The 20,670-nt window shown below is 39.3% G+C and overlaps 1 protein-coding gene across 10 annotated transcripts in view; it reads left to right on the forward strand.

The window, feature by feature from the left end:
* The window catches only part of MBTD1 (mbt domain containing 1), a 47,779-nt gene that overhangs the window by 21,790 nt on the left and 5,319 nt on the right, over positions 1-20,670 (forward strand). For 4 of the 10 annotated variants that reach the window (XM_033139144.1, XM_033139142.1, XM_033139143.1 and 1 more), the window contains 11 exons: positions 2,059-2,176; positions 3,710-3,844; positions 4,184-4,272; positions 4,860-5,094; positions 5,367-5,422; positions 5,566-5,670; positions 6,051-6,198; positions 7,371-7,453; positions 8,584-8,818; positions 9,811-9,888; positions 15,322-15,513. In XM_033139144.1, coding sequence (XP_032995035.1) covers positions 2,059-2,176; positions 3,710-3,844; positions 4,184-4,272; positions 4,860-5,094; positions 5,367-5,422; positions 5,566-5,670; positions 6,051-6,198; positions 7,371-7,453; positions 8,584-8,818; positions 9,811-9,888; positions 15,322-15,513 — 1,474 coding nt within the window. Of the gene's footprint in view, positions 1-2,058; positions 2,177-3,709; positions 3,845-4,183; positions 4,273-4,859; positions 5,095-5,366; positions 5,423-5,565; positions 5,671-6,050; positions 6,199-7,370; positions 7,454-8,583; positions 8,819-9,810; positions 9,889-15,321; positions 15,514-19,259; positions 19,458-20,670 lie in introns of those variants that run through there. The other 6 variants (XM_033139150.1, XM_033139151.1, XM_033139148.1 and 3 more) reach the window with 3 other exon arrangements.

Here is a 20,670-nt window from a genome sequence, read left to right on the forward strand (position 1 = left end):
CAGGGTTGTTGTTAGATTAAATACTAGAAATGAATCACTGCTGTCCTCCTGGCAAAGTTCCTGTGGGTAACAGTTTGGGAAAGGTTGTGTGCAGACCTGCAGTATGAGATAGGATGGGTACATCTGTGACTCTGGGGCATGTGGTTCCTTATGACAATCTCTCACGTGCCCATGGTTCCAAAGAGTTTGACGAGCCCTCACTGTAGCCAGTGAACCGCACTCTGATATTTCGTAACTAAAGGAATAGACACCACACATACTGTCAGCTAGGTGACTCCCTCTGCAAGCATTGCACTCCTGGCCACATTTTAGCTTCAGTCATGCCCAGCAGTATTTTTTCCCAGTACTTTGCTTAATGGAGAGGGGAAACCACAATAACTTTTGAATCACTGATTAGAACTTGACCACTTAAAAGGTCTACTTCACAAAAAGGCCAAACAAAGTATATCAGTACTTTTCACCAAAATCTGAAAGAAATATGTGATTTCTTTATAAATGGGAAAGAGGTCAAACTTTTAAACTTGTTGGATCTGTGATACTTTTTATTGAATTGTTCTTTTTTGGGGGGGCGTACTTTCATAAGCCTCATCAGGTAAACCATGTGTTTGCAAAATTAAATTCTTAACCCACTAGACACCAGTTCTGTTAGCTATAGCCTGTTGAGACTTACTATGATGGAACTTGATTAACTGTAGAAGAACTGCACTGCTTCTATCATCAGCATTCCCACCCCCCAGTAATACTCAGCCTCAATCTGTTTTCTGAACCTTGTCAGCACCTGGCCATAAAGAGCTGCTGAATCCTCCTCCTCCTCCTCCTCCTCCTCCTCCTCCTCCTCCTCCTCCAGAGATGATCTGGTAAAGACCAGAATTCATTCAAAATCAGAATGTTCCTGTTCACAACTAGATCAGTTTCATTCTGGAGATGATACATTGCTGAAACATTACACAACATTCATGTTACTACTTCTATTTAGTTTTCATTTGATTGTCAGTCCGCTATTTTAACTAATCAGGATTTTCCAACCCAATCCTCAACATGTTTACTCAGACGTCCCACTGAATTCAACGGGCCTTACTACTAGTAAGTATTGAGGGCTGCTGCTTTAGGTCATAATGCCTCCAGATTTGTCACTCCCAGACTTCTATGTATAGCTTCTAAGTTGATGGCACAAATATTTAATGTGGCATGTATCTTTTCTGCTAACGCACTCCTTACTCCCTAAGAGTTTAAATAGACATGTTTTCAGTTAACATTCCCCTCATGTGTAAACTATTTACCTTGCCAGAAAAGTAAGCTTGGTTGCCCTGGAATAACTTGCTGGCACATCTATGTAAGGAGACTGACTTATTTCTTGTAGATTCTCAAGTATACTTTAGAAGGAACTTGAGTATTTCCACAGCTAGATTAACTGCATGCTTTTCTAGCATGTGCACTCTTTTTTAAAGTTATTCTTGCAGTAGCCCATTTTAAAATATTAATCAGCAAATCTTCAAAGGTATTTCATCAGTTCTTCATCAAGTTAATTCATTATAGCAAACTCTGCTCGTTTCCTATTTAGTCTAATATCTCTTCCCATTCCTGTGTTGCTCATTCTGTTGTTGTTGTTCCTGAAGTAGTTAAAATCTGCAGAAAGTTCATATTCCAGGTTCACTGACAAATGAAGTCATTTTTTTTTTAAATTGCAACTAATTTCCACACATTGACCATTGCTAAAAAGGGAAAGCTACACAAATAATTTTCTTCACACAATACTTTAAGGAAGTGATGCTACAACGAGTCATTAATGCAACAAAGGACTTAACAAAGGATAATTAAGATTTCTTTAACTATGAGGTTACTGAAAAATAAAATTACCGTAAAACTTCATTGGTTGTGGCGGGTGAGAGAGGGAGGGATTCACTGTCATCAACAAAGGTAAGCCATGAATGAACCAGTTTTACAAGCAGTAACCAGATAGCCAGAAAGAAAAGCCAGAGAGCTTGGCTAGTATTAATAGGTGGAAATAAGTGTTTTTATGAATTAAATGGTTTCTAACTTATTTTCCTAACATTGCAGGCACCTATGGGGACTTGCTGGGGTGACATCTCAGAAGGTGTGCGCGTAGAAGTCCCTAACACAGACTGCAGCCTACCTACCAAAGTCTTCTGGATTGCTGGGATTGTAAAATTAGCAGGTTAATAACTTTGCATAAAATAATGCATTTTAAAGTGTAACTGTCTCAGTAAAATTATTTAAAACAAAATGCATAGCAGAAGGGATAAGTCTTCTGTGTTGAATGGCCTGATCCTTAAGGTTGCCATAGTGGGGCAAGTTCCTATTAAGTCAACAGTGATTTTCCAAGCAGATCTGTTTGAAACCCTGACTATAAGGGATGATTCTGCGGAATTTAAAAGACTGTCATATTCAGATCTTGAATGCTACAGACACTGTTAATTGTAGGCTTTGTTGTCATTCTTCAGAGGGTGATAAGGAGTAATTGTAATTTTTATCTTATTAGAGCTGCAATTTAAATGTTTTCAACTTTAGGGGTTGAAAAACTTTGCCTTTGAGTAGTTTCCCTGTTTCCTGGTAAGTCTCTTGCTTGTGATTTTGAGCTAAGACTCATAATTTCCCTGCAGACTTCATTATGTGAAATTCCCTTTATGATCAACACACTGCAGCCCTCCAAGCAAAGCACTCTAGGTGTTTGAAGCAAGGTTATACACTCATGGCTTGTGGCTCCTTCTTTCTCTGTGACCTTTGAATGTTTGCATTGAGATAGCAGTTAAAGCACCAGCATAGGTCAGGCAAATTAATCAAGCTGAATTTACCAACAGGCTCCCAAACATAGGTTGAGAAGCCCCATGTAAAACAAATTGCCTTAAAATCCAGGGGGGGGGGGATATTTCAGGGCTATGCCTTTTAACAGTGTACTGTGCAGGGGTCGCCAACCTTTTTGAACCTGTGAGCTCATTTACAAACTGGAGAAATTGTTGTAGGCACCACATGCACACAGTCACAGGCACCAACTCCTAGGGGCCCGAGTAGTTTTGGCCCCCCCCCCAAATATTTTTTTTGAGGTGGCTGGGCCCCTTCAATATTCAGGTGACGTCACACAATGTCCAATCCTTTGGAGGAACTGGTGCCTCTGCACTCACTGCAACCTATTCTATTGATTGCTTCATTCAAGCTTAATTTCCGTGGAGGAAGAGACCTACGAGTGCCATGCTGGTGACCCTTAGTATAGTACAGTCATACCTTGGAAGTTGAATGGAATCCTTTCCGGAAGTCCGTTCGACTTCCAAAACGTTCGGAAACCAAAGTGCGGCACCTGCAGCCAATCAGAAGCCACGGAAGCCCCGTTGGATGTTCAGCTTTCAAAAATAGTTCACAAACTGGAACAATCATTTCTGGATTTGCGGCGTTTGGGAGCCAAAACGTTTGAGAACTAAGCTGTTCTTAAACCAAGGTACGACTGGAATATCAATGTAGGAACTTTCCCTATTTCCAAAGTACATTAATCTCCCTGCACACCTACCCCAACCTCTACTGTGGTGCCTCCCTTCTTTCACAGCTCTAGTATAGGCAGTGGCAGCTGAAGACCACTTCCAATATCAGCTCACTTCCTCTGGAAGCTGTTCCAAACAAAAGGGAGTGTGTGTTTGATTGTGGTGCATTTCTTCATTAAGAGTAGCATGGATCAGCATGAGAGTTTCTTCTCTTTCAGGTTACAATGCTTTACTAAGATATGAAGGCTTTGAAAGTGATTCAAGTCTTGACTTCTGGTGTAACATCTGTGGTCTTGATATCCATCCAGTTGGTTGGTGTGCAACAAGTGGGAAGCCTCTAGTGCCGCCTCGATGTACGTAAATCTTATGACTTTTAACAGGCTGACCTTTAGTTGAATTTATCTTATGCTCTCTGTACTGATCCTTTAACTTACATTACATACTCTCTTATGTTAAGTGTAAGTCTGATATGACAACATCTGTATATCTCTCTCTGTATTTATCATATGAATGGATGTGCTTGAGTCTAACTCACGTTGTTCTCAAAATAGTTAAAAGTACTTCACGATGATAGCATATGGATTACAAGTAAATTCTGAAGACAATAAATTTTTGACATTGCTCATTCAGTGTCTTGCAGTACAAACTTTCAAAAGTGGTTAATGTCTGTTTTTTTTTCTGAATCTTGACAGCCATTCAACACAAATACACAAACTGGAAAGCTTTTCTGGTGAAACGACTCACTGGTGCCAAAACTCTTCCTCCTGACTTCTCTCAGAAGGTGAGGCTGGTTTCAAAGAAGACCCTTGTCAGCCTTTTTGACTTATTTATTATAGTACTTACAAAATGATTTTGAGCATGAATACTCTAAAAGCTGTTACATAAAAAGGTTAAACAGTAAAACACAATGTGAAAATCAGAATTGGAGCGGAAAGCAAAAGCTGGCAGCAACAACAAAAAAGCAGCAACAGTTGGATCAGAAACCAAAGTTTCCAAAGCCTAAGTTATGAGACCACCACAGGAAAAGCTCTTTTCCTAGTTGGCAGTCTAACGCCTGAAACAGATAGGTAGCCATGTTGGTCTGCCGTAGTCAAAACAAAATAAAAAATAATAAAGATTCCTCCCAGTAGCACCTTAGAGACCAACTAAGTTTGTTCTTGGTTTGAGCTTTCGTGTGCATGCACATTTCTTCAGATAACATCTGAAAGTCACGGTACCTGTCATGAAACTGGGCGTGGGAGGGGGAACAAAACAGGGAAAAGCACTTCCTGTGATACTTGTGGGCAATAGCAGATTGACATAACCATTATTGTAGATGGGTATTTGCAGAGGTACATATGTTAACACTGCACGATTTTATGTTTTCAGGTGTCAGAAAGCATGCAGTATCCCTTTAAGCCTTCTATGAGAGTAGAAGTTGTCGATAAAACTCATCTCTGCCGAACACGGGTAGCAATTGTAGACAGCGTAATTGGAGGCAGGTTAAGATTGGTATATGAAGAAAGTGAAGACAAAACAGATGACTTCTGGTGCCATATGTACAGCCCACTCATACATCCCATTGGTTGGTCTCGGAGTATAGGACATCGGTTCAAAAGATCTGGTAAGCTCCTCTTGTGCAGAGTTTCCCACAAACAAATTAATATATCACATTGATGTTCACATCAACTTTCAAGATATGAGAGTCAGACAGAGGAAGATGCTGCTTTGAGGTTTGCTTGCTTTTTAAGCCATCAAGCGGTATATACATTTTATGGAATAAAAGTATTTTTAAAAAATGCTCCTTTTTTTGGTAGGTGTTTGTATTTTTAAAAGGTCAGATGTTTGAAGTAGTAAATTAGAAATCTTCATCTTCATTTTTTCCCCTTTTCACAGATATTGCCAAGAAACAGGACTCTTATTTTGATGCACCCCCACATTTATTTGCTAAGGTATGATGTTTTGCAAAGGAACATGATTTATAATGGAAGGAATTGTTCATCAGCATTGGAATTGGAGAAGCAAATAGACTGTGATGCTGACCTGTGTTGCTTCCATTTGTTGCCTCAAAATAATGCTTTTGTGGTTTCTTTAGGTAAAGGAAGCCGAGTCAAGTGGAGAATGGTTCAAGGAGGGGATGAAATTGGAAGCCATAGATCCATTAAACCTTTCTGCAATATGTGTGGCAACAATTAGAAAGGTAAATATATTAGTTTAATTTTGCTTGTAATTTCCGTTGCTATTGCTCTTAAGTGGATTTACATTTTGCGTATTTATGTATTTTATTGTGTATTGTACTTCAATATATAATTAGTTGTTTTGTGATTTTAAACTATTGCAAGGGGGTGGGGAATTATATTAAACAAACAAATCATATGGTCTGCCTCTGGTCCCTTGTACAAAAAATTCAGGAACCAGATGGACAATATTGTTGTTTGCCTTAAAACAGGGTTGCCAAATCAACCAGTAGCTGAATTTCTCTGAAAACTTTTGCTCTTCACATCCTGGTATTTTCCTACCTTTAAATAACTTTTAACTTTTAAATCTTAACTGCTGTTTGTTTGTTTTTTGTTTATCTAGGTATTAGCAGATGGATATCTTATGATTGGGATCGATGGCTCTGAGGCAGCAGATGGGTCTGACTGGTTTTGTTACCATGCCACCTCCCCTTCTATATTCCCCGTTGGTTTCTGTGAAATTAACATGATTGAACTAACTCCACCCCGAGGTATTCATACCTTCTTGTGCATAAATCTTTTACATTTCTTTTTCCTTAAGCTTGTTTGCAAAAATTATATCCTTCACATCTCTGTTCAAACTCTAGTTTGGAGTTGCCGAACCAATCGTCGTTTAGCAGACAATTGTTTCATTATTGCTTGCTTAACTATCCTTTGGCTTGCTGGGAATGTTGCAACTCTCTTTTTCTGTCTTGGTTCTCCCATTTGCTTTTTAGTCAGTGCAGAGTAAAGGAGTATAAGAATTGCCACTGCTGTGGCTTGCTGAAGTGGTGTAGATGGGACAAGCAGCTAGGCTAGGTGCATTACGGTTTAATGTCACCTCTTCATTAGTTATGATATCCTCAAAGTAAGTGGCACTCTTCTTACCTGTTTAGCCCAGACTGGCCTAGTAACAGCATATATTCTGCCTAGTTTGATTGATTGCTTCCTGTGATTTCCCCCCTAAAATCTGGACTCAAGGTCATCCAGTGAATCTGGTTGGCAGGAGATTCAGGATCTGCAAAAGGAAGTACATTTTCGCATGACAATGTTAATTGTAAAATTCTCTGCCTGATATGTGATGGCTACTATCTTAGATAGCTTTTAAAGGGAATTGGATAAATTCATGCAGGGTAAAACTGTCAGTGGGTGTCAAGGGTTTTTGTTTTTTGTTTTGCATTTAAGGTTAGTGGGGTGGCCTCTTATTCAGAGCTCTGTATGTACATTTGTGGTCCTTTATTGCACTCTGGCACTTCTGCTGAGTGAAGGGCCATGATTCAGTGAGAGATTGCATGTTTTGCATGCAGAGGCTCTAGGGCTGGATTCCAATGTTCTTCACCCCCAGTAAGTGTTCTAACTAGTGTTGTGATCTGGCATCATCTGGAGGGCCCTCAATTGAGTCCCTAGCATCAGCAGTGAAAGGGATCTCTGGTAAGGTAAAAGAGACCTCTATCTGATACCTTGGAGAGCTTTTGGCAAAGTAGACTATGCAGGGCTAGATGGACTGATGATCCCACTTTGGAGGAGTAACTTCATAGTTTATTCTAAGAAATGTATACTCTGTCCTTCCATAGTTATCAAACTGCTTGGGGCAGATTTTGTGTGTGTGTGTGTGTGTGTGTGTGTGTGCAGATCAGGGCAAATGTTTTTGCGATGCTGCTACATAACTGTTAATACCTTGTAGGTTATGCAAAACTACCTTTCAAATGGTTTGACTACCTCAGGGAAACGGGTTCAGTAGCAGCCCCTGTGAAGTTCTTTAACAAGGTAAGACCAAAATATTTCATAATTGTAGTGTACCTACAGTTTGTGGTGCTCATTCCTTTGTCTGCCGCCCCATAGAATATAGAAAATGTCTTCACATGTAGCTATTATAGAAAGCATCTTAACTATAAATAGAAAAGTGTACTGGCAGATAAGTACTTTCAGTAGATTCACCCTGTGGAATTAAGACTAATGAAATGCAGTGGTGGTTGAAGAAGGAAAAGAGTTATCCCAGTATTGCAATGTTGGCATTTGAATGCTATATGAACACCTTTAGTTGGAACAGGAATATCATAGCTGGGATGTAGTGAATGCACCCATTTCTGTGCCTCTCTTCCTTGAGGATATGCAACACTGAAAAACTCAGATATTTTATGTCATGTATGCAAGTCCTGTTGTGCATGACCATACCAAATTAAATTAATTTTTTTTTAAGTACAGCTTATTAAATGATTGGTTACGTTCTGAAGCTCACACTTCAGTTTCCAAAAACATTGTAATTTGGGGACATGGCATGGTTTGTACAGCAGAGGGAGAGAAGCGGGAGGTGGAAGCAGGGAGTGATAGGTAGAAGAATGAATATATTAGAGATTCAATTATCAAAAACCTTTCTGTTTAACATGTTATATTAAGGGCTTTCCATGTTCACTTATGCACCAAAGTGCCTGGAAATTACAACTGTTAAAAGGGCCACACCCTCAACAGATATATCATTTAGGCAGTATTGATATGTTATCCTATGCTGTGGTTAGTTCCAGCTTGGGGCTGGATGGCTGTCAGTGGTGGAGTGGTGGACCGAAGTACCACATTTTTCTGTTCACTGAAATACACACATAGAGCCTATTTAGCTAAAGCTTCCATTCCACCTTACAAGTACCAACCGACAAGTAAAGCATAACCAGGTAACTTGACTTGGGGTCTCGTGAACCCAGTATTTATAGCCAAAGTGAAATAAAGGTGCTGGTATAAAACTCTAGGAGATCCTTTGTAGAATGGGAGTGCTCACAAGCTTACCAGGAGAGAGAAAGGTTCTCTGACATGGCTTATGGGAGAGGTGATTTTGAACGTGTTTTAATCATACAACTTTGCTTTTCAAAGCAATATGATGTGCTTGTCCTACTTCTCTGTTCCAGGAAGTTCCAAACCATGGGTTTCATGTTTCAATGAAGCTGGAGGCTGTGGACCTCATGGAACCTCGTCTAGTATGTGTGGCTACAGTAACTCGTATTATTCACCGTCTGTTGAGGATACATTTTGATGGCTGGGAAGACGAATATGATCAGTGGGTGGATTGTGAATCTCCTGACCTCTACCCTGTAGGATGGTGTCAGCTAACGGGTTACCAGCTACAGCCTCCTGCGTCACAATGTAAGTTGCCCTTAATTTCTCTGAACTTTCTATAGCTGAAATGTAGCAGACCTCTCTATGGTAAAAATTTTTAGATCTTTGTTTCTATTTTTTGAGTTCAATCTGTTTGCTGTCAGGTTACCAGCTAGCACAAGGGTATAGTTTGGGCAGTCGGCTTAGACTTACACAATGCCATTTGCTTAATACTCCAGGGCTCAATCTGTTCTGCTCTGTAGTCAGTAGTACTTCAGGGTGTTTGTCTTATTCTGTCCCTATCACCACTGATATTTGGAAGGCAAATAAGAAAGCAAGTTGCTTTGAATGAATCCAGTATTATTGGGAATAATGTATGTTCATGTATTTTGCATGTATTACTTTAATTAACTAATTTCTCAAGAGAGTTCACAAATATACAATAAAGAGATAAACATTGGATGTGTTTGCATTGTTATTATATTTTTATCCCATTGTTCTGACTTTTGGCTTATTTCTCTGATACATTGCAGTCTTTTAATGATGCGCTTACAATGAACAGTTATAGCAGAGTCAGGCTTAGCACAGGCTTAGCAACTTGACTCTATTAGTTATCAGTTGTACTGAGCATATTTTGAAAGGCAGAATGGTTCTGATTGGCCCAGGTGGTGTGCATTTTGTATGTTAATGATTTTACACGTGAAAGTATTAATCATTCCTGACTTGGGGAATGATTCTATATAGTTTACTACCCTGCAACACAATTGTTAATTCACATCTGGATCATTTTGCTTCTCATCATGTTATAATCACTTTGTCAAATGTTGGATCAAATAATGTGATATTAAAAGAAATGAGAGGCTCTGTCTAAAATTTGAAGAATATTCTGCAGTTTCAAGAGGCACAGGGCTAAAATTATACTGAATATAGGTGCTGCTGTCCACGAGGCTTCTGAAACACAAAGCATCTCACCTGCAGTGTTTTGCCTGCACACAAAAAGGTGTTTGAATCCACTTTCTTTTTAAAAACATATATTTCAGCATCAAGAGATGGTCAGTCAAGCTCGTCAAAGCAGAAGAAAAAGTCAAAGTCACAACAATACAAAGGACACAAGAAAAGTGGGTAACAAAAATTATTTGTTTTTACCTTCTTGCTACAAAACTGCCTTTTTTCTCTCTCAGGAAAAATGATGGTTGTGAATGATGCTTTCTGTTGAAATGTTTTTCAAGCTTAAAGTGCATTATGGCACAAGGAAAACTTTTTAAATTGAGTATTTTTTTTGTCACGTGAAATAAAAAAAAGTGCAAATATAAGTATTTTTTTAAAGCAAAGTCTGTGGTAGTTTCTACTTAATATCTTGGTTTCAGTTTTAGGTCCTTTCATAGAAAACTTTTTCTCTCCAGAATGATAAGAGATTGATTGATTTTTGTTTAGGGTAGTACTATCATCTTCACCAAGATAACATAGATGATATATTTTATTAAGCCATGTTGTTCATAGAACTAAAACTTAGTGCTTTTTTTTAGATTCACATAGAACAAGCATAGGCAAACTCGGCCCTCCAGCTGTTTTGGGACTACAACTCCCATCATCCCTGACCACTGGGCCTGTTAGCTAAGGATGATGGGAGTTGTAGTCTCAAAACATCTGGAGGGCCGAGTTTGCCTGGAGGGCCGAGTTATAATAAGTATACAGAGTAAAGTGAGGGAGAGTGTAGAAACAGAAATGAAGAATTATTTTTTGAAGTGAGAGCTTAGAAAAGAACTTCAGCATAGAATGATTTATTGTGTGTCTTGACCATTATAAGGTTAAGTTTGACATTCTTTTTATTTTGCTCGATTGGTTTTCATGCTGGTATTTTCATCTGAAAGATGACAGCTTTTTGTGGCTACAGGAGCTGGCAAGATTGATTTATAGAGTTAATACCTATGGAGGGTCTGAAACGCTGGAAAGACTTCCTTGCATAGGGAAGTGTAATGAAATAGTACTATATTTTAGCCAAATTAGATTTTAATTTGAAAACTTTATTTTGGACAGGCACACATTACAGCGGAGCTGTTAAGTTTCTCTTAATGGCTTAGCCTACGTGGAACTTTTAACTTAGTTCCAGGCAGTGTAGATCATTAGAATTGAAATGAACTCCATTGTACATTGTATTCCTTTGTATTTTTATTCTGAAGCAAGTCCCACAGGCCTGGTTCAGATACTTGGTTTACAGTTTGCTAAACCATGATTTTTAGAAGCTGGAACCACCCCTCCCACCTTTGACATCTTCCTTCCACCTTGCTTACACTCTGGTTTAATAAAACCACAGTTAATAGTTATGTCCAAAACAGGAAACTGTTGTTTAATGTTAGTTTCACCAATCAGGATTTTAAACTCTGAAGTTGGTTTAAGATCCTTGTTGGTAAATCAGTATTAAATCACAGTTCCCCATTTTGGAAACAGCAGAGGATGTTGGTTTGATTAAACTAGGATGCAAGCAATGAGGAAGGAGCATTTGGTCTCAGTGCTTGTTCCCATTGCTAAAACTGGATTAGTTAAGCTTGGGAGTAGAACATACAAACCAGTGGATAGCCTTTTCTGAGTGTGTTTGGGATTGTAGCCTCAGCCAAATTCCTTCTGAAATGCCAAGTTTCCCACTTACATTAAACAAAAAACAGAGAGCATGACCAGTCCATTGTATCTGGAGCAGGCAGGAGCGTGTGTGAGTTGCATGGGGGTGGGGAGGAAGGTGAATCCTGGTGTATCTGCAAACATACTGTATCTTGCCCTGTAGAACTGGCACATTCTTTAGATTGAATTCTGTTATTTTTTATTGGGAAACGGAATGTTTCTTCTTTTTGGATTTTCAGAAAGGCTCAAACACCGAATTAGTAGAGCTGATCTTCTCGCTTTTAATATCTCCACAGCATACAATTTGTTACTACTTACAAATATCTTAACTCTCTCTTTCCCCTTTATCACGACAGTTAATGTGAAGTCATTAATTCCAGTAATGAAGCTCCTTAGCATTGCTTTAGAGTTAGACAAATTGTAAATTCACAGAAGGCTATAGACATTTTCAAAGTAACAGGCTAGGACAAAATCTGTTTGCTAAAAATGAGACTCTAAAATGATGTTGGTGCTTGTTACTCTTCCTGCACCTTTATTAGCTCAACCCTTAATTTAAAGAACTCTTCTGAGATGGAGGAACTGACAACCATGGAGACTATTGTGTAGCAAGCCTCTCGTTTCATCTTCTTTGTTTGCTTTTGACTTTGCTCTGTGGCGATTGTCTCCTTTGATCTGACCCCATTTAAAAAAATAATAATGTGTTGGAGCCTTAGGTGAAGTTCAGCTAAAATACTTTATTTTATGTGGCAGGACCTAACTCCTTGAATATGTGCTATTTGATAGTGAACTAAAAGGAAAGTTCTTTATCTGCCTCTGTTTATTATGAGATGGAAACAACTAGTCTGATTAGTCCTACTGTATATTGATTTTCTGCTCTGACTCTTGGCATTTTAAGTTGAAGAAAGCTTTATCTATTTACCTTGCTTTAACTGTAGGAAGCTGTAAACCAATGCAGCTGGATTAATTCACGACAGTGCCTTCTTCTTACAAGCATTTAGTAGTCATATTTATTATATTTATATTAAAAATTATAAGCTGCTTGTTAGCCAAAGAGGCCTTAAAGCAGTGTACAACAGCTACATAATGCAATAAGCATTTTAAAAAAATAAATAAATAAAAGGAATTCACACTTTCTTCCTATAGTTGCTTAGTTCACTCGGGAACATTTGTGGTATATTTGTACATACAAGGTGAGGCATTTAGGGTTTTCATGAACTTTAGTACTTTTTAATGCTGACCAAAAAAAATTAGCTGTTTTAGATGGTAATGATGAAGACTTTTGCTCATATCACCTATGTCTGAGAAGTAGACAGAATGAATTGTACTAATCAAGCAAGCATACAGTGAGAATATTTTGTATTGGAACGTCGTTACCAAGCGAGAGCTACCACCTTTACAAAGCACAGCTTCCTGGAATTGGGAGAATATTCTACTCTCTGGGATACCTTCATTACCTGGCTCAGAAGGCACGTGTGACGTCTCCCAAGCTGACCCTGACTTTGTAAACCCTGCTTCATTGATTATTAGGATGCAGCAGCAGCTACTACCATTTTCAATTTTCTCCTGTTTCTCCCCTCACCCCAAGCCCAACTCCCAAATTTAAGCCGGACAGAAGGAGCAAGAAAGCAAAGTGCTTGCCAGTCTCTGCTCATTGATGTGCCCATGGCAAGAAACTGTGACACCTACCATCAGATAAGCACACAAGTACTTTGGCATGTCTTTGGTCAGTTTGGAAAGCCAGGTGTTTAAAACCAGGAAGGGAGGTGAAGTGATGCTTTTAGGGCAGGCTTCCTCAACCTCGGCTCTCCAGATGTTTTTGGCCTACAACTCCCATGATACCTAGCTAGCAGGGCCAGTGGTCAGGGATGCTGGGAATTATAGCCTCAAAACATCTGGAGGGCCAAGGTTGAGGAAGCCTGTTTCAGGGTTTGTGAAGGAAAAAGCAGCATTCGTATCTGTTGGGCAGAGGAGTGCTTCAGGCAAGCCAGCACTGCGCATAGACTCATATGTACTGGTAGAACAAGGCGGCTTCCATTTTAAGCCTGCCAAAGAAGTTCATTCCAGGAGAAGCCAGTTCAAGGGTAAGTGAGTATTTTCACGCTTAGGTGGAGATGCCCAGATAGGGGGCTGAAGTGAGTTTACAGAGATTACCCCTCCCGAGGTTCCGAGATAGGAGGTTCTGAGAGCTCAGAATTCCATAGCTGGAACCCAGGTAGGATAAGACGGCCTGTGCAGATGGGTCCAGGTCATGATAGTGCTAGGGATTATGTTCCCTATCACAATTTAGTTCTTTTTAAGGTAGTAGCTGAAAGGTAAATGTCCAGACTCTTAAGGTTTCAAAACATTTTCCAGACCCTCATCCCTTAAATCTTTATTCAAGCTGGAATGAGCGAGAGACAGTACATGCCTAAAGCCCCACTACACTTTAGACCATGGGTGGTGACAGCTCCTTGTGGAGAATCTGTAAGAAAACAGCTGTGGGGCCATGACCTGCATGGGGGTGTCTATATTGCTTAGCTCCCCATTGTAGTCTTGGTCTGGATTTCACTTCTCTGCATCAGTGGGAGTTTCTCAGTGCAAATAGCAGCCTAATCATTCATGCACTTAATGATTGCGTGAAGAATCTCACATCCATTTTGGTGTTGTGTGTTGAGAAAATAAAGGATCTATTTGAGCAAAATGCAGAAATCTACAGAGTTCAGCAGCTACTGTAATATTCTTGTCTTTAACCTTCCATGGCATAAGCTTGAAATACAAATTACTTTAGGTAGAACATAACAGTTCACAAAGAGCCTCAGTAACTCTAAGGTAGCTTTTTTCCCCAACTTGGCAGAGGTTTTATTAGCTTGAAACATACTGCAGTGAATTTAATAATAAAAGTGCTATAAAATGGAGTCCATTCTAGTAATACAACCTGGAAAATAGAATACCCACTTGCCACTCTTTGGGTGGAAATGATATGTGTTCCCAGAAGATGGGAGTGTACTCTTGACACCACCCTTTTTTGGTTCTCCAAGAATTTTTGCATGAAAACACTTGTTAGTCAAGCACATCACAGAATATTCATATGCTATCATATTATTAGTTTTTCTCATATTAGTGTGCTGTAGTAGCTGCTGTACATTTTTATTTACATTCATGATCTGAAAGATCTTGTTTCTCATAATAATTGACTGATGAGTCCTGCCTTCTGAGTCAAGTCAGAGAGGGTCACTTCCATAGAGTGAAACTTTTTCCACCTATTGAAGCAGGAATTCACAGGTAAGATCTTACAACCACCTACACAGAAATTCTTCAGTAAACATAGCTTCTCAGGGTTTTTTTTTTTTTTTTGAAGTTTCAATACATTTGCCCCACGATTCTTGGGTGGCAAATTCACATATTTTTTTAATGGAGCAGCTCTTCAGATTGGTCATGTAGGCACCCTTCACTTATCAAGAGACAAGGGATTAGAGGTATCGTAGAAAGTAGTTTTCTGTATAGCAGAGCATGTGCTTAATAGGTGTGACTTTAATTATCTATAAAAACCCTTAGTTTGCAGGTTTTACACATAGGTTAGCCTGTGATTTTAAATTGCTACTGAGGAGTAAACCCAGAGGTGAGACGAGCAATATGAAACCACAATTTTTTTCACCAACAAATTTGCTTTTAAGGGTATATCTTCCATAAAGAGAGTGGTCAATTTAAGGTGATTCTTGAAAATGTGTTGTCATAGGAGGATGTTTCATAGAGTTCTGTGGCTCTGCCATGAGTCACCAGAATCACTTTCCAAAATAATTCCTTTGGCTGTAGTTAATGAAGATCTGGGCATGCACTGAGGTGTCCATAAGTCCAGTGAGCACCAACTGGAGGCCTTTCTCAGTGAGTGATTAGTCTTGAGTTGCTTTAACACACTTTGATCTAAGTGTTTTACTTTAGTTTGACTTGATGTTTAGAGAGGAAGATACCAGTTGGGAAGAAGCCTGTCAGTTTGTCGAGCGTCCCCATGACAGGTGGGGTGCGGAGGAGCTTCTCTGGTGATGAAGAGTTGACTCCTCCTCAGTATCGAACCCTTCCAGCACAGACAGCCCCGGAGGCCTGCCAGCCTCCCAGGACTAGCAGAGAGTTCAGTCCCAGCCTCAAAACAGGTAATTGGTCATGTAAAAAAAAAAAATGCTTATTAATGGAGGGCAAAATTGATTGAGGATCAAGCATGGTCAGGCATGAAACATGCTGACTCATTGCCGCCCTCACTTTTCATTTAAAAATAGAAAGAACATCCATTTCCTCCAGTATTTGCATCAGCCCATGAGCCCATCTCATTGAATTAATCACAAGTGTTGAGTCCCTGTTTTTTCCTGCTGCTTCAGAACTCAGCAAATCTCTTCAAAATGTACTAAATGGAAGTGCTTTCAATGTACATACTGAAACAAAGTGAATAAGTGCCAATAAATTTCAGTTATCACTGGATATTATTTTATATCCTGGATGTATTGATTATCCAAAATAATCAATGGTCACCCTAAAAAAAGAGGGAAACTAGTTTTGGAAGATTTTTAAAAACATCAGTAGCTTGCCATATTTTTCTTTAAGCTGAAAACAGATTTCAAAACGAGAAATTCTCTCATTTATATGTTCCTAAAATAAGTCCCTGTTGTGTGTTACTATTCTGATTATCATTCTGACACAACGAACAGGAGAAGTGCTTGCTTCGGCAGCACATATATAACAAACAGGAGAAAATGAGCAGAATGAAAGAGATTGAGTCACACTTGAGATCAATACAAACTGTGTATGGTTGACACAGATGCCTCTTTCCAGATATAAGAGAATTGAAAGTACAAAGCAATTTACTCTCAACAGTGTTTAGTGTGGAAATAGGTGCTTATTTAGTCTGAAGTAGACAGCTGCCTCTAAGAAAATGCAGGAGCTTATATTGTCAGTCTAATTCAGAACTCCACTATGGAGAACTCCCCCACTTACTAGTACCTTGCTGGGCTTAATAGTGGAAAAGGTAGCACTGCATGTTCAAAGGATACTGGCAGGCTCATTAAAGTCTTGTCAATGTCCATATTTAGGTTGAAACAAAATAGCCTGTTGACCTTGGGGCTAATAAAGGTGCCCACTTGGAAAAGGTTATAAAATATGCTAGGTTTCAACCCTAGAAATATAAACAAGTTGGGTCTGCTCTCCTTCCTTGTGAATTCTAACTAATGCAGAAATCTGGCTAGATTGGGAGGTTCTTTTCTGGACATAACCCAATTTGGACTCAACCAGAATCTGTTGTAGGATCTTTCGTGTTCCAGGAGGGGCTTTGCAATTTTCAGGCATGGCCACAGATGCATATTGTCATGTAGCCGTGGCATGATTGGTATGTTCCTGCGCATAAAGGCCACTGCAAAGGCTGCAGTTTGCTTGACATGAGTCAGTCTTTGCTTGCCAGCCCAAACAGCTGTTCTGGTATTCAGCAGGAAAGGTCCCATTTACACCATGCAGCAGGTTGCAGTGTGCACAGGATCTCTGAACAACAAGGAACCAAAAATCTGCAAAGACACTCAGTTTTACCTGCTTCTGCTGGGGTGAACAAATTGAGGATTTGATTTATTTATCAATGTTCTCTTCACCTAGCCCTAGCTTTAACTATTCCTACTTCTTGGATAGTTGTAACTATATGGAGCATATACTTACTACAGTTGTTGGTTAGACAAAAAATGTTCCACATCTCACAAACAGGAATGAAGTGTCTTACCCCAGTAAACATACTGAAGACCCATGGCATATTTAAAACAATAGGCAGAAGGCCAAGCGCAGCTCATTATACATCCTCATTTTTCGGTCATTACAACATCTCTATACAGATGCATTGTTCAGTGGCAACTCACCTCGCTACTTAAAAGCTGGTCTTGTTTCCTTGAGTGTTCAAACTACTAACTTTGTTTGTATTTTAAATGTTAAGAATTGTAAAACTGGTTGCATTTTTTCAGCACTGAAAACATAAAACCTTTAGGTAATTTTTGAGAGACTGTTCTCTTGGAGAAGATGCAATGTCCCCAAATGAGTCCCATTTTTATACATACATATGGTGTTAATTGATTTGACGTAGGGTCTACAATGCACTGAATTTCCAAGGTTGCAAGGGTAATGGGCTGGGGGGTGATGGGGAATGCTACAGGACCTCAGTGAGTTTGCAAAAGTTCAGAAGAAACTTGCATATATCTGCTACCTTCTTGCCTTCTGAGAATTCTCCATGTTTACCCTAACCAATAAAATATCAGAGTCCCATATACAGTATCTCCTTGTATTGTACTGTGTATGTAGGAGCCAGGCCCGGCTGTGTGGCTTTTTGAGATGGCTTTTCTTTTTGCAATATGCCCTTTTCTAATCCTTCGGATGAAATGCTTTATTTGTGCCACTGTCTCAGACATGTTGAAAGATTAGAAAACAGGTATTTGATGATAGGGATGAAATTAGCCTCTATGCTTCCTTCCATCAATTACTAAGGTAGTGCCATAATACCAGCTTACTTTGAACTGTAGCTGTGGAATTTCACTACTGGGATCTACATGTGAGAGGTCCATTTTCAATATGAAAGAATGATGTGATGATGAAACAGCATGTTCCCCCACCCTTTTTTGGTGCAGATATTAAGAGCATTGGAGGATACCTCTATAATGAATTTTGTAACCTTAAATTTAGGTCCTCTTGCCAAATAGAAATAACTATAATGAACTGAACAAAATATTTCCTGTGGTGTAAGATGAAAATTGAGAGCATTATAATGAGCAACAAGACTTCATTATCATGCATTATATTTTCTAACTTTAATTAACTTATGTAGCTGCAGCTGAGTTATTTTCTTCATGTTTCTGAGGAGCTGCCTTGACTCCAATTGCTACTGCACTAATAGAAAGAAAAATATCTGCTCCCCCCATGCTATTGTCATTTTGTAAATCACCAGTATTTTTTGTCTTTGAAGCTAAGAGAAATAAAACAGGAGCTTGAAGCAAATGATATTGTTTACTGAGCTCTTGCACAAAATAAATAGGTTGCATGCTCTTCTGTAACTCCATCCTAGTTACTGCCTTTATTAGAAAGATGAAATAGCTATATAATGGTAATGGGAAAATGATTGATGCCCCTGATGGTAGTGACCCATGAATATAATACTCTTTGCAAAACTTAACAAACTTGTTTGATAAATGAACCTTCTATTTGTATCAAATCATCATGAAGTTTTGAACATGCTTAAGTGAGTTGAGAGACCCTGAAACATGGATGTGTTTTTCCCAGGTGGTCTAGCTTTGGAGACTCCTTTATACCTCCATAAGGTATATGTAATTGAAGAATCCCAAAGCTAAAAAATCCTAAAAGCGATTTACTGTTGGCCTTGGTACACTGCCCAGAGAGTTATTGTACCCAAAGATTCCCAGCGTTTCAGACGTGTTCTGCAATTGGCATGGAAGTGATTGCCCTTTTGAGATCTAAAGCCTTTGTAGACATGTTGGACATGTGGTCCTTTCTTCGGAGTCATTGTGACCCTGAAATCCAGCTGCTCTCAGTCTTTGATTATTATGGAATAGAATATGAGACAATTGCAGTCTACTTTCATTCCCCATTTGATCCTCCATGAAGCTCCCTCTCCTTGAGAGATTTGAAAGCCACTCGACTTGTAGGGATAGGTACAGCAGGTGGGTTACGCCTGTAAGTCTGCCAAAATGTACGGGTGGAAAAAGAGTTCAGCAGTCTGTGATTACTAAAAGTGACATACATGTGTGCTAGGAATTGGGGGGGCAGGGAGAGAAATGAATTGAGTAAATATTTATTTTGCATGTTGTAGAATGTGTATAATTCTAATGTCATGTTTTAATATTTAAACTTTTTAAATTTTATTTAGCAGAGGAATGTGAGTCAGCAAGGAAGATGAGATAGAACCATACTAAGAGCGAAACCAAGTGACCTCTGTTTTAGTAAGGTTCCAAGTAGCAACAGGTTGTACTTTTGAGACTGCATTACAACATGCTCCTTTGCACTTTTCAAAGACTATTTATGTCAATATTTGTAAAGTAAGCTGCAATATTGGATCCGAGCAAAAGAAACAACTGAACTTGCCATCTTGTCATCAAAAGCTGCCTGTAATGGATGCTTCAGAAGAGGCATAAAAGAAAAAAATAGCAGTTACAGTATATTCTTTTCCCACATCAGTCCCTTTTGCCAGCCAGAGCCTCGGATTATTTTTATTAATCTTTTAGTTATTTCATGATCAGTTACTTGGCTCTCTTGGATATTGTCTTTCTTATTAAAGGCTGTATATGTCAACAGTTTTAATGCAGCTGTCTGTGACTGTTATATCACATTTTTAACGGAAGAGACTCTCTTAAAAAAAACTTGTCTGAGCCATATTTGTTTCCATTGCATCAGATATAGCACACCTTCCCCATAACATAGAATCACAGAGCTGGAAGGGACCCAAGGGTCATCTATTTCAGCCCCCTGCAATGCAGGAATCTCGGCTAAAGCATCCATGACAGATGACCATGTTTTGCTGGTTTGCCTGTATCAAAACAGTAAGCAGCAGTACAATTAGTGCATCGAACTGTAAAATATTTAAGTCAAATATCCATAGATAGTTGGCAATACGTACAGCAGTCTTTTAAATTGACTGTACTTCCTTTGAGATCTTTTGAAAGCGTTCACTAGGGGATTGAACATGGAACTTGGAACTGGATCTGCCAATGGACCAGATCCCTAATGCCCCGCTCCCGTAGACCAACTTTGAATGTTGAGTAGGACCACCCAGGGGTGTAACATTGGGGGGGGGGCTGCCAGGGTGATGGCCCCAACTGTGCACCACTTTGCAAGGCTGGGATCTGATCTGAATGATTCACCGGGCAAATTATTCAGATCAGCTCCCAGCCTCGCAGGGCTGGTGTTACTCCACTGGTACCTGCTGTTTATAGCCACAGCTCCTGCTGTTCTTCACAGACACACAAGGACCCACCTGCATGAAGCTTGTGGGCTGCTTGGTAGTCTCAGATCTCCTGAACTAATCTGTATGGGGGAGATGTACAGTATACTCTTTATTTCTAGCAAGCTAGTTCAAACTTAACAACTTTTTAAAAAAACAGTGTAGGAGGGAATATTAAAACATATAACCCTAGCATTGGAGATGATATTATAATCTGAGCAGGCCTTTATTCTGAATTTGTAGAGAGGCTTGTGTCGAAAGGCAGCTCTGATAAATTCTTCCAGTTTCTCTCTTCCACTACAGACCATTCCATACACTTCTAGACAAGAAGTGGTTGGGA

Source organism: Lacerta agilis, chromosome 2 (genome assembly GCF_009819535.1).
Source record: "Lacerta agilis isolate rLacAgi1 chromosome 2, rLacAgi1.pri, whole genome shotgun sequence".
Lineage (NCBI taxonomy): Eukaryota > Metazoa > Chordata > Lepidosauria > Squamata > Lacertidae > Lacerta > Lacerta agilis.